Source organism: Alexandromys fortis, unplaced genomic scaffold, assembly GCF_014885135.2.
Source record: "Alexandromys fortis isolate MF-2015 unplaced genomic scaffold, M_Fortis_MF-2015_v1.1 scaffold_191, whole genome shotgun sequence".
Taxonomy (NCBI): domain Eukaryota; kingdom Metazoa; phylum Chordata; class Mammalia; order Rodentia; family Cricetidae; genus Alexandromys; species Alexandromys fortis.
In genome coordinates, this window is record NW_026068064.1 from 2,357,668 (window position 1) to 2,375,149 (window position 17,482).

At 47.2% G+C, this 17,482-nt stretch overlaps 1 protein-coding gene across 9 annotated transcripts in view; it reads left to right on the forward strand.

Moving 5' to 3' along the window:
- Myo10 (myosin X) overlaps nt 1–17,482 on the forward strand; it is a 212,046-nt gene that overhangs the window by 52,447 nt on the left and 142,117 nt on the right. For 8 of the 9 annotated variants that reach the window (XR_007588420.1, XM_050120457.1, XM_050120458.1 and 5 more), the window contains exon 2: nt 6,392–6,490. Coding sequence is in view for 8 of the 9 variants with exons in the window: in XM_050120457.1 (XP_049976414.1) it covers nt 6,392–6,490 (99 nt within the window). In the remaining variant the exon portion in view is untranslated. Of the gene's footprint in view, nt 1–6,391; nt 6,491–8,786; nt 8,924–17,482 lie in introns of those variants that run through there. The other variant, XM_050120462.1, reaches the window with a different exon arrangement.

A 17,482-nucleotide genomic window follows, 5' to 3' on the forward strand; every position in this document is an offset into this window, starting at 1 on the left:
AAACTCCGTAAGCTGTAATTGTTGGGGCTGCAGCCTTGTAGGTGTCTAGTGAGTTCCTAGCAAAGTTCGCACAGAAAGACTGCTTATTGTGCAGTTTAATCCCTCTATTGAAGATTCCTGTTGACTTGGGAGTTTTAGGTCAGATAGTGCCAGTGGAGCGGGCCAATGTTCCTTAAGCAGACACAGGTGTGAAGCGTTACCCGGGCAGATGGGAGGCACCAGGACCGAGATAGTGGCCTGGGTAGAAGTGTGGCCCCTGAAGCCTACTTTACAGGTTCAAGTCTGCTCAGTCTTAGCGTGTTGGGTACTTATTTGTAAGCCTCAGTTTCTCCTTCTGTGATGTAGGGGTGGTGATAATTCCTGTTTCCTGGGTGCTGGGGGTCAAATGAGATCTCCTAGGTGTGTCAAGTGCACAATAGAGACATGGGATTTGCTTTGTCTGCCTGGTGACACTTGTCGCACCCAGGGATAGAAGAAGGTTGTAGATAAGCTCTCAGCCATTGCTTCTTTGCCCGCGTGAGAAAGATGTTTGCTTTTCACACAGATAACTCTTATAATGTTATTTATTTATGTCTTTTTATGTGTATGGGTGTTTAGCCTGCATATGTCTCTGCACCGTGTGTTGCCGCGCCAGCGCGGGCTGGAACCAAGAGTCTCGGCGGAGGGTGTCCAGGTTGAATGACTACACAGAGCACGAGCTTGAGGTGGAACAGCTTTTTTTTATTGTCTGTTGGGCTGGTTTTATACCATGGCACCAAATGAGGAGGGGGCTGCGAAGGGACTGTAACCTGACCCTAGCAGAGATCAAGGACTGGTCACCATGCACTTAAAATTCCTTCCTTCTCCGCTCCAGGAGCAGAGGGAATTTATTATGTTTTCCTTGCAGATAAGCACCTCAAATGGGGGCAGGGATATCAACTCGGGGGCTGCAGTTCCCACAATTCCCCCTATTTTATTTTATAATGAGGGGTCCTGTCTTAGGTCCTGCGAGAGAAGTACCTTCCCTTACCCGTCATAGGGCCCCCGATGCCCTGTCTTAGGTGGGGGGTCTCCCCACAGGTTGCCCGTCCTTGGAGACCCTCATTTTTTCAGCATCTGTAGCCACACTTCATGACTTCCAGGAGAGTCATGCGTCAGACTGAGTAACACCTGACGGTGGACAAGCTCAGTCAGGGTGAAGATGTTTAAGACTCGTTTTAAGAGGAGCAGACCTACTGCCACCCCTATTAGTCCCAAGATCCCCAGGGATAAGGCACCTCCCCATCGCTGTGCCCAACCCCCAATCTGGGCCATGGTATTCCACCATCCTTCAGCAGATACAGGTTTAACACGAGTTTCATTAATTGCAATAATTTGATGTACCAAAGAGTGGGTAAAGTTTACAAAGGAATCATTCCAAGGCCCCCTAAGATAAGCATTAAGGCGTTGCACCTCAAAGGACATATTTTTCACTTCCATAAGGGTTACACAGGCAGAATGATAAAAATGAGAACAAGAGGCTTGTTGCACCATCCACAACACATTAATCTGTTCCTGTAATAAGGCCGTTTGCTGGTTTAAATTTAACATCCCCAATTGAATATGTGAGTTAATGGTATTTTGAGTTTCTAAGGCCTGGGTAACACGGGCAGCAAGAGTATTAACAGTCTCTGCAGTAGCTGCACTCTGGGACACGGTGATTCCTGCAACAGTGGCGGCTGTGGCTGATATGGCGATAGCTGTGATGACTGCGGCGGTGATCCCAAAGTCTCTTCTTTCTCTATACAAGATAAGCTCTCGTCCATCATGTGGGTCTTCTACCACCAGGGGAACCAGGGCAGGAATCCTCACCATCAGCACGGACTCATCCGTCGGGGACCAGCAGTTGCTCAAAAAGCAGGAGCTGGAAGAACAATTAAGGACACCATCCTCCCCGACCGATCCATTAAAGGAAACAAACATAAAAGGAGGTAGAACACAAGCTAGGCTGACAATAGAGAAATTCATTCCCGATGCATAATTAATCTGGAGGGAGGTTTCAAAGATGTCCGATGTGTTCCATCGGGCTGTAGCATTGAAGGCCAAGCCCCTTTGAAGGGCTAAAGGTCTAATATCTGTACATGCACGAGGGCCACAGAGAAACATGCCTGCAAACGTAGGTGAAACTCCTGCCATATTTGGATTTCTATAGGAATAATCAAAGGCCCCTCCCAAGGAGTTTTTAAAGGTAGGTCTGTGACCAAACCACCATAAATATTTATCTCCCTCCAATTTCCATGGTTCCTTAGGAGCACAATTTCCCCAAGGCAATGGTAAATATAATTTGAAGGATTGTGGCGTCTTCCAACATAAGGGAGCTGGTCTCGGAGGGGTAGGGAGTCCAGAAACATTTCTTTTAAAATTTATTGGGTAAAAGATATCTCTCAATCCAAAACAGGGATGTCCAGACGAATTAGAAGAGAAGTCTCCCAGAGAATAATTACTAAGGACCACACATGGTCCAGAAAGGGAGGCACTAGGCATCGCTGAAATATTGTTAATCCTCCGGAAGCAGAGGGCATGGGATATATCAAACGTTAAATTACCCAGTGAGGATCTTTCTAATGCTGTATTTGCTGCAGGAACTCCCAAGGTATAATTGGTGGAGTAAAAGGATGGAAAAACAGAGCTTATTTTACTTACCGGCATCAGTATGGGTGGATTCCTCACCAGTGCCCATCTCAGGCCTCCCTCGATGTTCTTCACTTGAACCCATATTATCAGGGCTAGTAGGGCCCGACTCCACTGGCCGAACATTCCGCTCTGGCACCCAGATGGGTTTTTTGGTTCCTGGAGGGAAGACACAAATGGCTCCCCTCACCCTAGCCAGCATAGGTGTGGGTGATTGCCATTGTCCTGTGATACTATCCTTCCATATAACCCAGCCCAGAGATTGGGAGGGTTTCTGCCAATGTCTTTCCATTGCTGATAGACCTTGTTTATCTACTGTTAGAAAATTTAAAATGTATAAAATTGTAGATAATTGGGTATTTGGGGAGGTGATATACTCCCCCTTCTTTATTTTACAAAAGAACTGTTTAAGGGTAGCATGTGTGCGCTCCACTATGGCCTGTCCTGTAGGATTATGTGGAATTCCAAAGGTATGTGTAATTTGTCGTTCTTGGCAAAATTTTGCAAACCGTTGGCTGGTATAAGCCGGTCCATTGTCTGTTTTGAGAAAGTCTGGGATGCCCATATAGGCAAAAGCCTGTAGGCAATGGGCAATAACGTCCTTAATCTTTTCCCCTGAATGTAGGGAGGCATAAATTACCTTGGAATAAGTATCTACAGAGACATGTAAAAATTTAAGTCTGCCAGCTTGGGACAAATGGGTAACATCCATCTGCCAAAGGTGGTTAGGACGGAGGCCTCGAGGATTAACACCTTCGTTGGGGGCATTATGAAATGGAGCACAAGCTGGACATTGGGACGTGATTTGAGTAGCCGTGGCTAGAGAACAGCCAGAGTGAAACTTTAGAGAAGAGGCATTTAAATGATACTTTTCATGAAGATGACGGGCTCGTTGTTCCTGAGAAAGGAACAATGCCATTGGGCGGGTGAAGGAATCAGCAAGCTTATTTCCCTCTGCCAAGGGCCCTGGCAGATCAGTATGGGCCCGAATGTGGCCAACAAAGGCAGGAAACACTCTTTGACATATAAGACTTTGCAGCTGAACCAAAAGGTGGGAAACCTGAGAGGTAGATAATATGTATGGTGAGGTTTCCAATGGCCCAACAATCCTTGCCACATATATACTATCAGTATACAAGTTGAAGGGTTGATCCTTGAAAAGAGAAAAGGCCATAAGACAGGCCGTGAGTTCTGCAGCTTGGGCAGAAATTGGACCTAGGGGCTGCTTTTCTTTAATTGAATCAGAGACTACCACTGCATAGCCCTTGGAAGAACCATCAGTGAATACTGAGCGCACTCCCTTAAGGGGGGAAGTTTTAATAATTCTTGGAAAAATAATAGGATGATTCTTAAAAAAGGAAATTAAACGGGAATCAGGATAATGGTTATCAAAAATGGCTCCAGTGGTGGCGATGAACAAGGTCCATCCATCTTGAACCCTCTGTAGCCTTGTTATTTCCTCTTTTTGATAAGGGATTAGAAATTTATTTGGAATTCTGCCAAAAACTTGTAAACTAAAATCATATGCCTTCCATAGGAGCTGTAGCACCATTTCATAATATGGAGTCACCACCTTCTTAGGGGAAGCGGGTAAATGCAGCCAATAAATTGGTCCCCTTTGCCAAAAAACTCCAGTAGGAGAAAATTGTGAAGAAAAGACCATGAAATAAAAAGGGTGGGCATAATCAAGGCGGCGGAGATGTGCTCGCTCAAGAGCATCAAGCAAGGCATTTAGGGCTTCTTTTGCCTCTGGAGTCATGATCCTGGGGGAGGCAGGGGAAGGGTCCCCAGGCAGCATGTCATACAGGGGCTTAAGAGTTCCCGTAGGAATGGAAAGGGAGGAACGGATCCACTGAACATCTCCCAATAATTTCTGCCAGTCATGGAGGGTCTGCAAATGTGAGCAATCCAGCTGCAGCCTCTGAGGCTGAAGCCCAATGGATTGGATTTGAAAGCCCAGATAGGAATAGGGGGGCTGCATCTGCACCTTCTCTGGTGCCAAAATGAACCCATGTCCCTCTAGAAGGGTCTGTAACTCTGCAAACATTAATAAACTTTCCTCTTTAGTTGGTGCTGCCAGAAGTATATCATTCATATAAAGGACACTATGGAAGGAGGAAAACTTAAGCCGAAGTGGATCTAAACAAGCTGCAACATACATTTAACAAATCGAAGGACTGGCAGCCCTGTCCTGGATTGTTAGGGTCAGGAATTTTTAAAACAGGGACAATCACTGGGTAGCACTTAACGCCTCCGCAGGGAGCCTCCTCCTAGTAGAGCCTCCTCAGAGCCCAACCAAGTGGGAGGGGCCGGAGAGGTCCTGAACTGGTCAGAAAGAGGATAGGGAAGGGGCTTGTCCTGCTCCCAAGAGGTCCCCTTTGTCTTTTCTTTTAAATGGGCCCTGCGTAATTCTCGCTGTAGCGCTGCGATTTCTCCCTCCAAAACTTCTTCTTCTGAACCTGTTGATTCCCCCAAGCTCTCTTCAAAATCAGACAAAGAAGGGTAGAGGCGTGTATGCGCAGAAGAATTTTGCTTGGGACGAGCCCCTAAGCTCTCAGAGGAAACTGCGTCCCGGAAGTCACTTCCCTCCCTCTTGTCTGGAGGTTTTCGCTTTCTTTTAACCTTTCTCTCCTCTACCTTACCTGGCTTCCCCTTAGCAGGCTGAGAAAGCGGTTCGGCCTCCGCATCAGAGGCAATATCAGAACAAAGGGAAGCCTTAGTCTCACTGTCTTGAATCTCAGATAACACCTCTTTTGTTGCTTCCAAAGCCTGCTAAACCCGGACTTTCTCTGTAAGCAAAGCATCCCTGATCAGTCTCCAAAGGGAGAACGTGGCCATTGGCAGGACCTCAGGCCCCTCCTTTCTCAACGTTTTCTGAAGATCAACAAGAACCTGTTCCCACTCAGAAATATTGAGGGCTCCACTGGTGACGAACCAGGGACTCCACGTCTCTATAGTTTTAAGAAAATCTTCTAAAGTCTTAGTTTTTACAGCTGTTCCCTGCTCTTTCAATAATCTCTTTAACGGAAACTTCAACTCCGATTTACTCGTAATATTTCCCATATTTCTTAATTAATTAATTAATTAATTAATTCCCCAATGCGTCCTGGCCGGCTTACAGGACGACCCAGTCCACTTACCTCACTTTCCGATCTCGGTGGGACCTCCAGATGCCGCGCCAGCGCGGGCTGGAACCAAGAGTCTCGGCGGAGGGTGTCCAGGTTGAATGACTACACAGAGCACGAGCTTGAGGTGGAACAGCTTTTTTTTATTGTCTGTTGGGCTGGTTTTATACCATGGCACCAAATGAGGAGGGGGCTGCGAAGGGACTGTAACCTGACCCTAGCAGAGATCAAGGACTGGTCACCATGCACTTAAAATTCCTTCCTTCTCCGCTCCAGGAGCAGAGGGAATTTATTATGTTTTCCTTGCAGATAAGCACCTCAAATGGGGGCAGGGATATCAACTCGGGGGCTGCAGTTCCCACAGTGTGTCTGTGCCCACAGAAACCAGAAGAGGGCATCAGAACCCCTGGAACCAAAGGTTATGAGCCGTCACCTGAGTGCCGGGAATTGAACCTGGGTCCTCTGGAAGAGCAGCCAGGGTTCTCATGTGTTGAGCCCTCTCACCAGACCCCACGTTGGCTTTTTGAAGCTCTGTAGGAATCATGGTGATTTTTCAGAGTGGTGTTTTGTAACAGAATACCATTTGAACTCATAATTCAATTTTTTTTTCTTTCCAGGGAACACGGGTCTGGCTGAGAGAAAATGGCCAGCACTTTCCAAGTACTGTAAATTCCTGTGCAGAAGGCGTTGTGGTCTTCCAGACCGACTATGGGCAGGTAAGGACAAGTCTCCATTGCTTCCTGAAGTCCACGCCCCACTGTTTAACCCCTGGGCATCAGCGAATGGCTCCCCTAAACAGGCATACACATAGAACAAACACATGCAGACCGACTCTCTCGTTGATTTTCCTAAATAACAAATCAGAGCCCAGGAGGACATGACATTCGGAATGTGTGCCTTGGGTCCGGTGGGAAGGACACCATCTTTGCAAAAGGAGAGCAGCAAGAGTCCCAACTAGTGCAGGGTAGAAGGACACAGCAGTTGCTGGCTTTCCTTCCTGGGTCTCTTTTCTCCCTCAGGAGTAGCTGGGCATGCAGCCCAACACGACATTGAGACTCCAGCGTCCACTGTTGTGGGACTGCTTCCCAACATTCTTCTAACTTGACTGATGGTTCTTGACTGTGAACTTCACAGGTGCCCTCGTGTTGCCGGGTTAAGAGATGGGACATGCCTGCTAGACTCTATGAGCAAAACGCAATGGATTGATGTTTAACGATTGCTTTTCTTGTCCTTAACTCTGGAAAACCTTAAGCTTCCATAGTGTCCTCTGTGTAGTCCAAATGGCAGAACCGCAGACAGTTGTTTTTCTCAGGTCTGGTGGCTAAAAGGTCAAGGTCAAGGCTCCAGCTGGTCCAGCATCTGGAGGGAGAGGGTTCTACTTCCTGGTTCACTGTGACCTGGAGTGTTGTGTCTTCGGGCTTGGGAGGAATGAGGCAGTGCTCTTGATCTTTTATAGGGGCAATAATCTCATCCTGAGGACTCCACCCTCGCGATACCCTTACTGCACTGAGGCCTCACCCACTGATGCCCTTGCACTGGGCATTAACTGGGGTTAAGATGTGAATGTACGGGTCGGGATAAGGAGCACGCACTAGTATTCAGACTATAGTTTACAACAGATTGAAGTCCTGGCATGCCTGTGACGAGTCTAGGGTACTGGTGTTCTGGTCCCTCTCAGAGCCCTGACCTGTGTGCTTTAGGGATCAGCATGCCTTGGGTAATGGGAAATGAAGGAAGACAGACACACATACAGGAAAGCCGCAATGGACACAGGCCATGGGTTCTGATGGAGATGCCCCTACAGCAGCCAGGAAACTCAACGTTGACCTAGGAGGCAGGTTAGCTATTCTGGGCAGGGGGATCTCATTAGGAGAACAGTCTCAGGCTGCATTCCTCCTTGAGGAGGAAGCTATGGATTGATACTTCTGCACCCTTCCTGGCAAGATCAGAACTGGGACCAAAGGAAGACGACATCTCCATTCCCCTGAGCCATGGGTCTGAGGTGTTGGGGTCACTAACTTGGCTGTGCTCTTGTCACCAGTACACATCCCCTCAGGACTTGATCTGCTCCCCACAGATTTCAAACATGAAGTAACAACAGCCATTTGGTTTGATGAGCTGTGGTGAAGGCTAGTTCTCCGTGGTCTAAGGTGGAAGGGCTCCCTGGCTAGCCTCAACTTCACGGGGACTGCCCACTTGGAGAACCTTTCTCGAATCCTGGATTTGTAAGCAGCCGTGACATCGGGCTGCTGTCTAGTCTTGTTCTGTCTCATTTGGAGTCTCAGATGGACTCTCATTGTTTACCAGGTAGATTTGGGGATCTGGGAAAGCAGCAAAGATGCCACTTTCTAAAAGCCATCTGCAGTGTGGGCATTGCCGTTGCCTGGTTTACTTGCTTCCCCACCAGCCTCTGGTAATATATCGTGATCTGCCAGCTCAGAACTAAGTCCAGGAAATCTGCAGGAAGGAAGGAATACCTCCAAAATGTTTACTTTCCCTGACAGGACTAGTCAGTGTTTTCTGCCTCACCATTACTGTCCAGCTTCCCTCCCACCTTCCCAGATGAGTGCGCAGTTCCTTTCAGGCCCTGCGAGCTCTGCTCTAGAGGATGTGAAAAGGGAAGACAGTATTAAATAGCGTGCTATCAACATAACTGTGTTCTTGACAACAGTATAAAATAAATTTTATTATCTTTTTTTTCTTATTCAGTTTTGTTTTGATTTCAAATCTGCTTTGTTTTTTTTTTTAAGTTAAAAAATAAAATCATGATGAAAACATGTAACATGGCCTGGAAGATGGCTCTGTGGTTAAGAGCACTTGCTGCTCTTCAGAGGACCAGAATTTGGATCCCAGTACTTATGTAAGGTGGTCCACCACCACCTGTAACTCAGCTCCAGGGGATCCAGTGCCCTCTTCTGACCCCCGAGCACCTACACGCACATGGTATGTACACATACAGAAACACACATGTATGCATAAATAAAAATAAAGCATGTGACATTAACCTTACAGGGCTTCTTCTCCACTGTCCATTGTATACTCCAGTAGTTACATAGATCCACAGTCTGTGGCCTGTCTTCAGAATGTTCCTCCCACCCTAGATGCTCCCAAACAGATCCACAAATTCTTCCCTTCCACCTCAGTCTCTGGTAAGTCGCTTTACTTCTTCCGTCTCTGGTTTGGATAAATACTTCATGTGAGCGGCATCATATAGCACCTGTTCTGAGTCTGGTTCTTCTGCTCAGCACACTGTCCTTCCTTCCTGCCTTGTTTCTCGTCCCAGCTCGCTTACGTTGCAGCGGCTCCCCAGGTCAACACTGCCTTTCTGTGCTACTGCTCTGAACTGTGCTCACGGTCTGTGCCACATGAACCCTCTGCTGGCCCTGCTGGGTAGGCGGCGGCTCTCAGTGGTGACATAGTGGGATGGGTGGCCAGATCACTCTGAACAGTATTTATAGAGTGCGGGCTTCAGAAGAACTAAACCAGAGTAATGTGTACCTACACTGAAAACAACACAAAATCCTGACCTCTAAAGCTGTCGTTGGTTCTTGAGTGTATGATTTATGTTATCTAGTTTGTCGCTCCAGATATAGCACATATAATTAGCTTGGTGGTTTGTGTAGGAATTGCAGGGTTCCCAGTATGGGAAAAGTGAGGCACCACTCAAAGGACGGGTTCAGGCTTGGGCCAAGAACCAGCAGAGGCTGGCACAGCAGCACACACCCCGTGTAGCTCAAGTGCTCACACCTTCAAAACAAAACAGAGCGAGCTGCAGGTAGGGGTGGTTATAAAACTCTCAAGGCCACGTGCTCACACCCTCCCGTGCTCTCCATAAAGTCCCCTAAATGGCACCACCAACTGGGAAGATATATTCAAAAGAGCGGAGCTTAGGTTGCTAGGGTATTTCTCTTTCCCATCACCCCAGTGTTCTTGGACAGCAATCTCTGGACAGTTTCATAACAGGAGATTGCACAGCGGGTCACCATGTCTGTTTCTGTGGCGCGCAGACATAGCTGAGATCATCCCTGTGAGGGCGGCAAGCTCGTACTGGAGCTTCGTCTCTTCTAGAGTACTCAGGAGGTGTACTGACAGTCACAAGAGCACCCTCCAGGGAAGTGTAGAATTGAGGACTATATTCTCAATTAGATTTTTTGCTAGGGGAGATTGAAATTTTATTGTATTATCTTTATCTAGAAAATGCCTAATTTCATTGCTCTGAAATATCTTACAGTAGTATCAGTTTACCTAATTGCATTTTAAGGGGTTGTTTGTTGTTGAATTTACTTCAGTTGACTTCATCCATTAATCTATTAATCTATTAAGCTATTAATCTATCTGCAAGGATTGCAATGGTTTTCTATCTGAATTATCTTTATCCTGCGTCTTCTAAGATATTACTGGTGGGGAATATGATTACCGCAAATCTACAAGTCGGTGCCCTCTTTCATCTCCTTGTCTGTTGATTTCCAACAAGTATAATTAGATTTGGTTTAAAGGGCTAGTCTCACTATTACACTGTCAGGAAAAGCCATTCGGGTGTTTGAGTTGTCTCTCTCTGCTGGCAAAGAACTCTTCCAGTCACACTGAGGACAGTAGTCATGCCTCCCCTTAATGCCAGCTCTAATCTGACCGTTTGACCTTCTAGATTGAGCTGCGGTGTACTTCCTGCTGTGGGCCTAATTCTGAGCAACCTAGGACTGAGCTAATTAGTGCAGTGACTTTTCATTCACTCTTGGTTTTTTTTTTTTTTTTTTTTTTTTATTCTTTTGCTTTCTTTCTGCTCTGGCTACTTTTATGTTGCTCCACCCCTCCTGAAACTCTTTTGTCTTCCTCATGCTTATAAATGCCTTATGTGCTCTGAACATCTTGTGAACATGGGTAGCTTCCTTCTGTCCTCTTCATTCCTGCTCGTCAGTGAAGTGTCTGGGCACGCTGCTGTCTGCTGCAGAGATCTTCCCCAGACCTGCAGAAGGCTGGAGCCAAGCCCTGAAGCAGCCCCATAGGAAGGCATCTGTCAGCGCTAGCCCTGGGAGCTGGATAACCTGAATTCAATGGCTTTAATTCTAGGTGGTCAGAAGTCAGAAGGGACCGTGCAGGTCTTTGGCACTTATGCTGAGTTGTCATCTGCGAAGCTGAGGAACACTCAGGCCTTTGACAGCCAGGAGGCTGCATTCCAGGCTTCACACGCTAGGCCAGCTGTCCACCAACGCAGCTGTCTTGGTGGAGTCTGCAGGATGAAAGAATGAGATGTCCTGGACCAACTCCTTTCTCTGCTGGGACGGGAAGTAGGGAGCGGCAGCTGCTGCACCCACACCCCCCAGGTAGCCTGAGAAGAAATGCAGGGTATTGAAGTGTGGGACGAGGCAGAGACTTGCCAGGAAATAACTTGACTTAGGAAGCTGGAGGAAAAGGAGTTTAGGAACATCTGTGCTATCAAAGTAAAATTGTTGCAGTGTGTCATTAGGACACCATGACTCTAAAAGCCAAATGCTGGGAGAAAAAGTCAGGTTCTAGTGATCTCTAGCTCGTTCCCTGGCCTTTTAAAATTGTGTGTGTGTGTGTGTGTGTGTGTGTGTGTGTGTAAAGTGTAAATCAGGAGACATCTTACAGGATCAGTTCTCTCTTTTCCACATTACCAGTCCTGGGGATCAAGCTCAGGTTCTCTTCACTGGCTGAGCCGTCTCACCAGCCCAGTGCTCTCAGTCTGAAAAGACCACAGATAGCAGAAGTACATACAAGCACCCTCTAAGTTCTGCCTAGGAAGTGTATAAATCATCCACATGCATTCAAAGGCACAGAATGAGATAACAATATGGCGCGGGGATGTATTCTTTTGCGGGAATGATTTCATATGATAGACTCCAGAAATATATAAACTATATTTTTCATTTCCTGGAGGTGGGATAGTTAGTAGGTATTGAGTTTTATTCTAAATCTTTCTTTCAAAGTCTGCAATATTAGGACCTGAGGGTTGCTGATCTATAAACTTGAGAAGCCACATTGAAGCAGAAGCCATTTCCAGTAACAAACACTTACAGCCATGGTACTGGACCAAGGAACATGGGGAGTGCCCAGTGTTGGAGATTTAGTTTGCCAAGGGCACAACATCCTTCCTGTGTCCTTGTCTGATGCCGTTGGGCGGGCCTCTCTGATTTCTGGGACTGCTTTCTCCATTCACTTAACTGAATTTAGGGCGAGTGGATTTGGAATCCCATTCACTTCCAGTCCTTGTCTTCAAGAACAAGACTTTCACCCTCCTGGCCTAGCTCCATTTTTCTGAGCATCTGGGTCCCCTCTGCCTCCTACTGGGAAAGAAGGTGATGAGGTCTCTGATAGCAGCGTTTACTGGCCTCAGTGAAGACTGGGTAGAATACACACACATTAAAGAGAGAGCAGATGGCCTCTACCTTGGGTCAGGGCTTTTTTTTTTTTCCTCCCCTGTAATTGTGACCTACTTTTCCTTCATTGGTCCACTGAACACACCTCTTCTCACCAACCCTAGGGCTTGGTCTTCTTAGTCTTTTTGTCTGGACTCAGGCATTCCTCTAACCTTGTACCCCTCATCTTTGCTGACTTCTAGGATTGAGTCTACACTTCCAGTAGTTGGGTCTTCTTGCTCCTGGGAAATTTTGTTGTACACACAGCCCTTTTTTGTGACCAGAGTCTCCTGGCCTTACAGAGCTAGTGCTTAGGCACAAAGAGAAAGAGCTGACGTCTTCTTTCCATGACCTCCATCACTGTGTTTGGTTTGGGGCTTAAATTAGGAAATTTGGTTACTCATATTGGGGTATTCTGTTGTATTCTTGGTACCCACAAATGTTGCAATCATCAGTCACTCAATGATAGACGCAGCTTAGACCAAGCTGTAATTCACGACTGATGGAAACTCAACAGGAGACCAACTAAATCAAACCCATTCTTTGTATGTGGATATTTAAATAAGAAATATACTTTTGTTATGCATATCAGCTTGTGAGAAATGTACACAACAGCCTCATTTGGATCATAGTCAACTCAGAAATTATCTGTGGGAATTAGACACAGCATCATTTAATGCTGTGTGGGATTTCAGTAGAATAAGTAGAAAAACTTGGTTAAATTTAGGAGGTTATCTGTTTGCGAATGAGTTGCATTCCATTCCAGAAATTAATTTATAAGCCTGTTATTTGGAACAAGATTTTCCAAAGACTCGTGGTATCCATGGCTAATTGGTTATCCAGTCTATCCACAAAGACCTGTTCTGGAATCTATAATACACCAGAAGGCAGGATGATGCTAATTCTCTATTGCCTGATTCTGGCTCTAACCATCTTCAGAGTCCTATCCCAGGATGCCTCAGTGGTGACTAAAGAAAGTCCCATTCTTCCCTTGATTGCCTCCCCTCCCACAGATAGAGTCGGGAAGAAAAAGAGTCACCTGAAAGGTGTGTACTTCTCATGGGTGGTAAGAAGAAAGCCTCTTCAGGATTGACACTGCCTGTGGGTGAAAGGAAGTGATATTTGCCTAGTAATATCTTCCTGCTGGGACCTCAGTGGTGCATTCCAGTCTATTCATGCTGATTCCCTCCCCAAACCACCCTTCAGGGAAGGCACTGGCCAGCTGTCTTGTTTCTTCTCCAGTCTCTGTGATGAAATCCTGCCACCAAAGTGACTTCCGGGAGGAAGGGCTTATCTCACAGTTCAAGGGGCACTGTGACAGGGCTGTCAGAACCCAAGTGGTTCCTTACCTTGATCCACAGTGAGGAAACAAGGTTGAATGCATGCTGCTGCTCCAATCCCTTTCTCTGTTCAGTCTGGAATCCCAGCCAGGAAATGTCAGCATGCACAGTGGGTGGGTCTTCCGGCCTCAAGTAGTATAGGAAAGACAACCCTCCACAGCCACGCTCAGAGCCTCCGAGTGAGTCTAGATCCTGCACATTGATGGTTAACGCAGACCATCATACCCAGCCTGTGTTAGGGATAAGGAAGCTGACCGTCCCTGGGTCCAGGAGTGCACACATTCCAGCAATGCTGGTGTCACCCATATGCAATGCCAACCCTGATGAGGCCTTTGCTTGCTCTCGATATCCTACCCCACTCCTCTTTCTTTCTCTCTGTGACACGTGTATGTACACATGTATATATTGTGCCCACAGATGCCAGAAGAAGGCATCGTGCCTTATCGCTGGAGCTGGAGCAGCCAAGTGGCTACTGGGAATGGAACCCAGGTCCTGTGTAAGAGGAGCAAATACTCTTGACCTCTGAGTTCCATCTCTTTCTTCACCCCTTCAGATCAGTCCATTGGTGGAAGCTAATGCCTCGTTACAGATGATGTTATGGTTCCCACGTTCTGACTTCTCCCTTGTTCCCTCCATTCCTCAGTTGAGCTGTACTTGCCTGACCATCAATGGTAGGCAAGTGAGTTATAATAATGTTTCTGAGAGAAGTTTTCCCTCTGTCTCAAGGAGAGAGGAAGAAGTTGTTCCTGTATTTCTAGTGTTGAAATTCTAACCACCAGTGTGATGTTTCTGGAGCTGAGGTCTTTAGGGGTCCTAAGTAGGAACTGCTGTCCCTAGGAGTGAGGTCCATGTGAGCTTCCTTGTCCCTTCCTCCATGTTAGGACACAGGGGAAAAAGCACTATCTATAACACAGGAAGCATCCCTCACCAGGTGTGGGAGCTGCCACCCCACAGATGTTTATATTTCAGCTCTAGCCTAGTGAGAAATACACTTCCATGTTTGATAAGGCTTCCGACGTGGTAATTTGTTACTGCGACTTGAAAAGACAGAGGCTGGCCTGTTTCTTACCCTCTCCAGTGCAGGCTGGATGGGAGTGCAGAGGCAGTGATGAGCTGCCAAGGGAAAGGAGCAAGAAGCTCATGCCTCTTGGATGCCTGTCTTGCAGCTTCTCCAGGAACTCGTTACACTGGAGTAGAGCCTTTAGTGTAAGCTACCCAGTTATTCTGCTGTTGTCAGCATGACGGCATCTAAGAATTCAAACTAACTGGCCACTTCTGAGGGACTGGCCTTCCTAAAGTCCCCGGAAACTTAGTCTATCCGCTTATGCAGCCATCAAGGCTGTATATATTATTGTACACAAATTAAATCTTGAGTTTTTAGAACTGTCACATCCAGCTTTTTTTTTTTTAATGCAGCTGTTTATATTGAAGTGGCAGATGCCAGGAAGGCAGCGTTACTTAACTTAGTGCTTGCATAATGACTTCCATGTTTGACTGAACAGGAGCAGCGAGCACAGCCCTCATCCACACCCCAATCTTGAACAGCCTAGAAGTTGAGAATGTCTTTCAGATTGTTGAATGTTTGGAAGAAGCCAAAAGAAGACTATTTAATGGCACACTATCATGTGGAATTGAGGCTTAATACAGTTCTATTGGAACAGGATGCTGGCCGCTCCTTGGCTTGTGGTCTGCAAGGGCGTTGCCACTGCAGCAGGGCTGGGGCAGAGCTTCAAGGCCTAGGCATTTCCCCCCTGGCTCATTGCAGAAAACCTCTGCCAGCCTCATCAGGATGATCTTGCTTTCCAGTCGCTTCTGATTCAGTGATATTTGGGCTGCAGGGGCCTTCCAGTGATTCCCAGCCTGGAACACACTGGAATCACCCGAGAGAGTGATCTAAATGAGATTCAGGCCCACTGAGCTATTCCCATTGGCTGGCCTCACTGCCTGTGAAGCCAGGCATCTGTCCGAGTCCAGGACTGCCAACCAGCCTGAGTTGACCTGTGACCTCTAATAGGCTGCTAGTACATCCAGTCGTGTGAAGCTGCCAGCTTCTCATTCTTTTTATTCTTTTGAGGGAAAATGCCTTGGCCAAGAGGGTAAAGGTGGTTTGAGGCAAAACTCATGTTCCTTGGTCTGGGGACACGGCTTAGTGATTAAAGGCCCTGATACCAAGCTGGACAGCCTGAATTTGATCCCCGTAACCCACACAGTAGGAGAGAACCCATTCTTGAAAGTTGTCCTTTGACCTACATATGTGCACTGTGGTGCCCTTGCAGACACACACGTTACATAAAATTTAATCAGTCAATCAACCAACCAAATAAAGAACTCGTCTTTCCTCTAACCCAGTGCTCTCAGCATTGAATGAGAATCAGAATTCCACGGGAAATTGTGGGCCAACTGGGTCCTAGCCTCCCCTGGCCATTTCTGACTCGCAGGTCACTCGTGGTACCTGAACACTTGCTTTCTGGCAGCTCACTGGAGCCGTGGATACTGCCGTTTTGCAGGCCACACCTTGAAAATGCATTTGCAGAGCATGGCAGGTTGTGGGTTTGGTCCCCACGCCCCTCTTCTTTCTCAAATCCATGTTCTAAATAAAAGTGACTGGCATCGTCTTCCTACCAAAGAAAACAAAGATGGTCACGGGTCAAGCCCCTCTTCACCTGCTGCCGCTACAAAGGAACCATTCTTGCACAGTGTTGGTCAGAAACCACATGAGGTCTAGAGATCAGTCTTTAATGTTAATACCTGCCAGGGACTTAGTCCGTAGCCGCCCCCATTCCCCAGGGCTGGGTGGAGAGCCACTCCCAGTAATAGCAAAAGTGGGAGAAGTCTGTGGATTCCAGCCTAACACATTTCAGAAAGAGATTTACGCCTTCTTGAAGTAGTTACGAAACAGGCCAGTTGCGCGCATAAACACCCACGAGCTGCTGCTTAAGCCTGGAACCTTGTGCTTATTATTATGGAAGAGCAGTTCAGGTGTCAGCTCACTGATTGCCACGTGAGGCTAATTTATAGTCCTCGTTTTTCAGGTGAGGTGCTAAAGCCTAAGATGAAGACAGTTTCACTTTTTGGAAGTTGCAGTCTTAGCACCCATAGTTAGCTTTCTGTCGGCTTAGGCTCTTTTGGCTTTGCGTTGTTGATTTTGAAGCCGCCACTTCCAGTGTGGCCCCAGCTGGCCTCCAGTGCACTGTCTGTGAGTGGCATCCTCTCTAGTGTGGGGATCCGGGTGCCACTCTGCCGTCCTTCACACTAGTTGCTGTCAACGAACAGTAAAGGCAGCGAGAGTGGGCGAGAGGAGTGAAGCCCTGCAAGTGAAATGTAGAGACGCTCAGATTCATTCTATGATCCTATCCCAGTCCCAGCTCCCATCGGAACTCAGGACCTCGATGAACAAGACCAACTCCCACCTGCTCACCCCACCCCTGCCTTAGGTCAAGAGTTCCCCACCATAGGCTACCCCCCCTTGATTTGCTTGAACGATGCACTGATATCATTAAAACATTCTGAGAAATAGCTCCTTTTATAAATGTATTTATTTTAGGTTCCAACCACAGCATCCCCTCCCTCTTCTCATACCCTTCTCCAGTCCACCCTTCCTCTGTAATACTCAGAGGCCTGCAGGCCTCTCATGTTTGGCCATGGGTCTTTGAATCTGCCTCCATTAGTCACTGGGTGAAGGCTTTCTGATGACAGCCCAGGTAATCACCAATCCAATCACTGGAGGGCCAGTTCAGGCTATGTATCCGCTGCTGCTGGGAGTCTTAGCTGGGACCATCCTTGTAGACTTCTGGGCATTTCCCCTGGGTCAGGCTTCTACTCAACTTTCTCATCCCCTTCCCAGTCTTCTCTTTTATTACTGTTCCCCTCCACCCACCCTTAACCCAATTACTCATGTCCACCTGCCCCAAGTCCAACCAGGAGGTCTCCTCTATTTCCCCTTTCTAGAGAGATACAAGTATGTCCCCCCCCCCCCCCCCCCCCCCCCCCC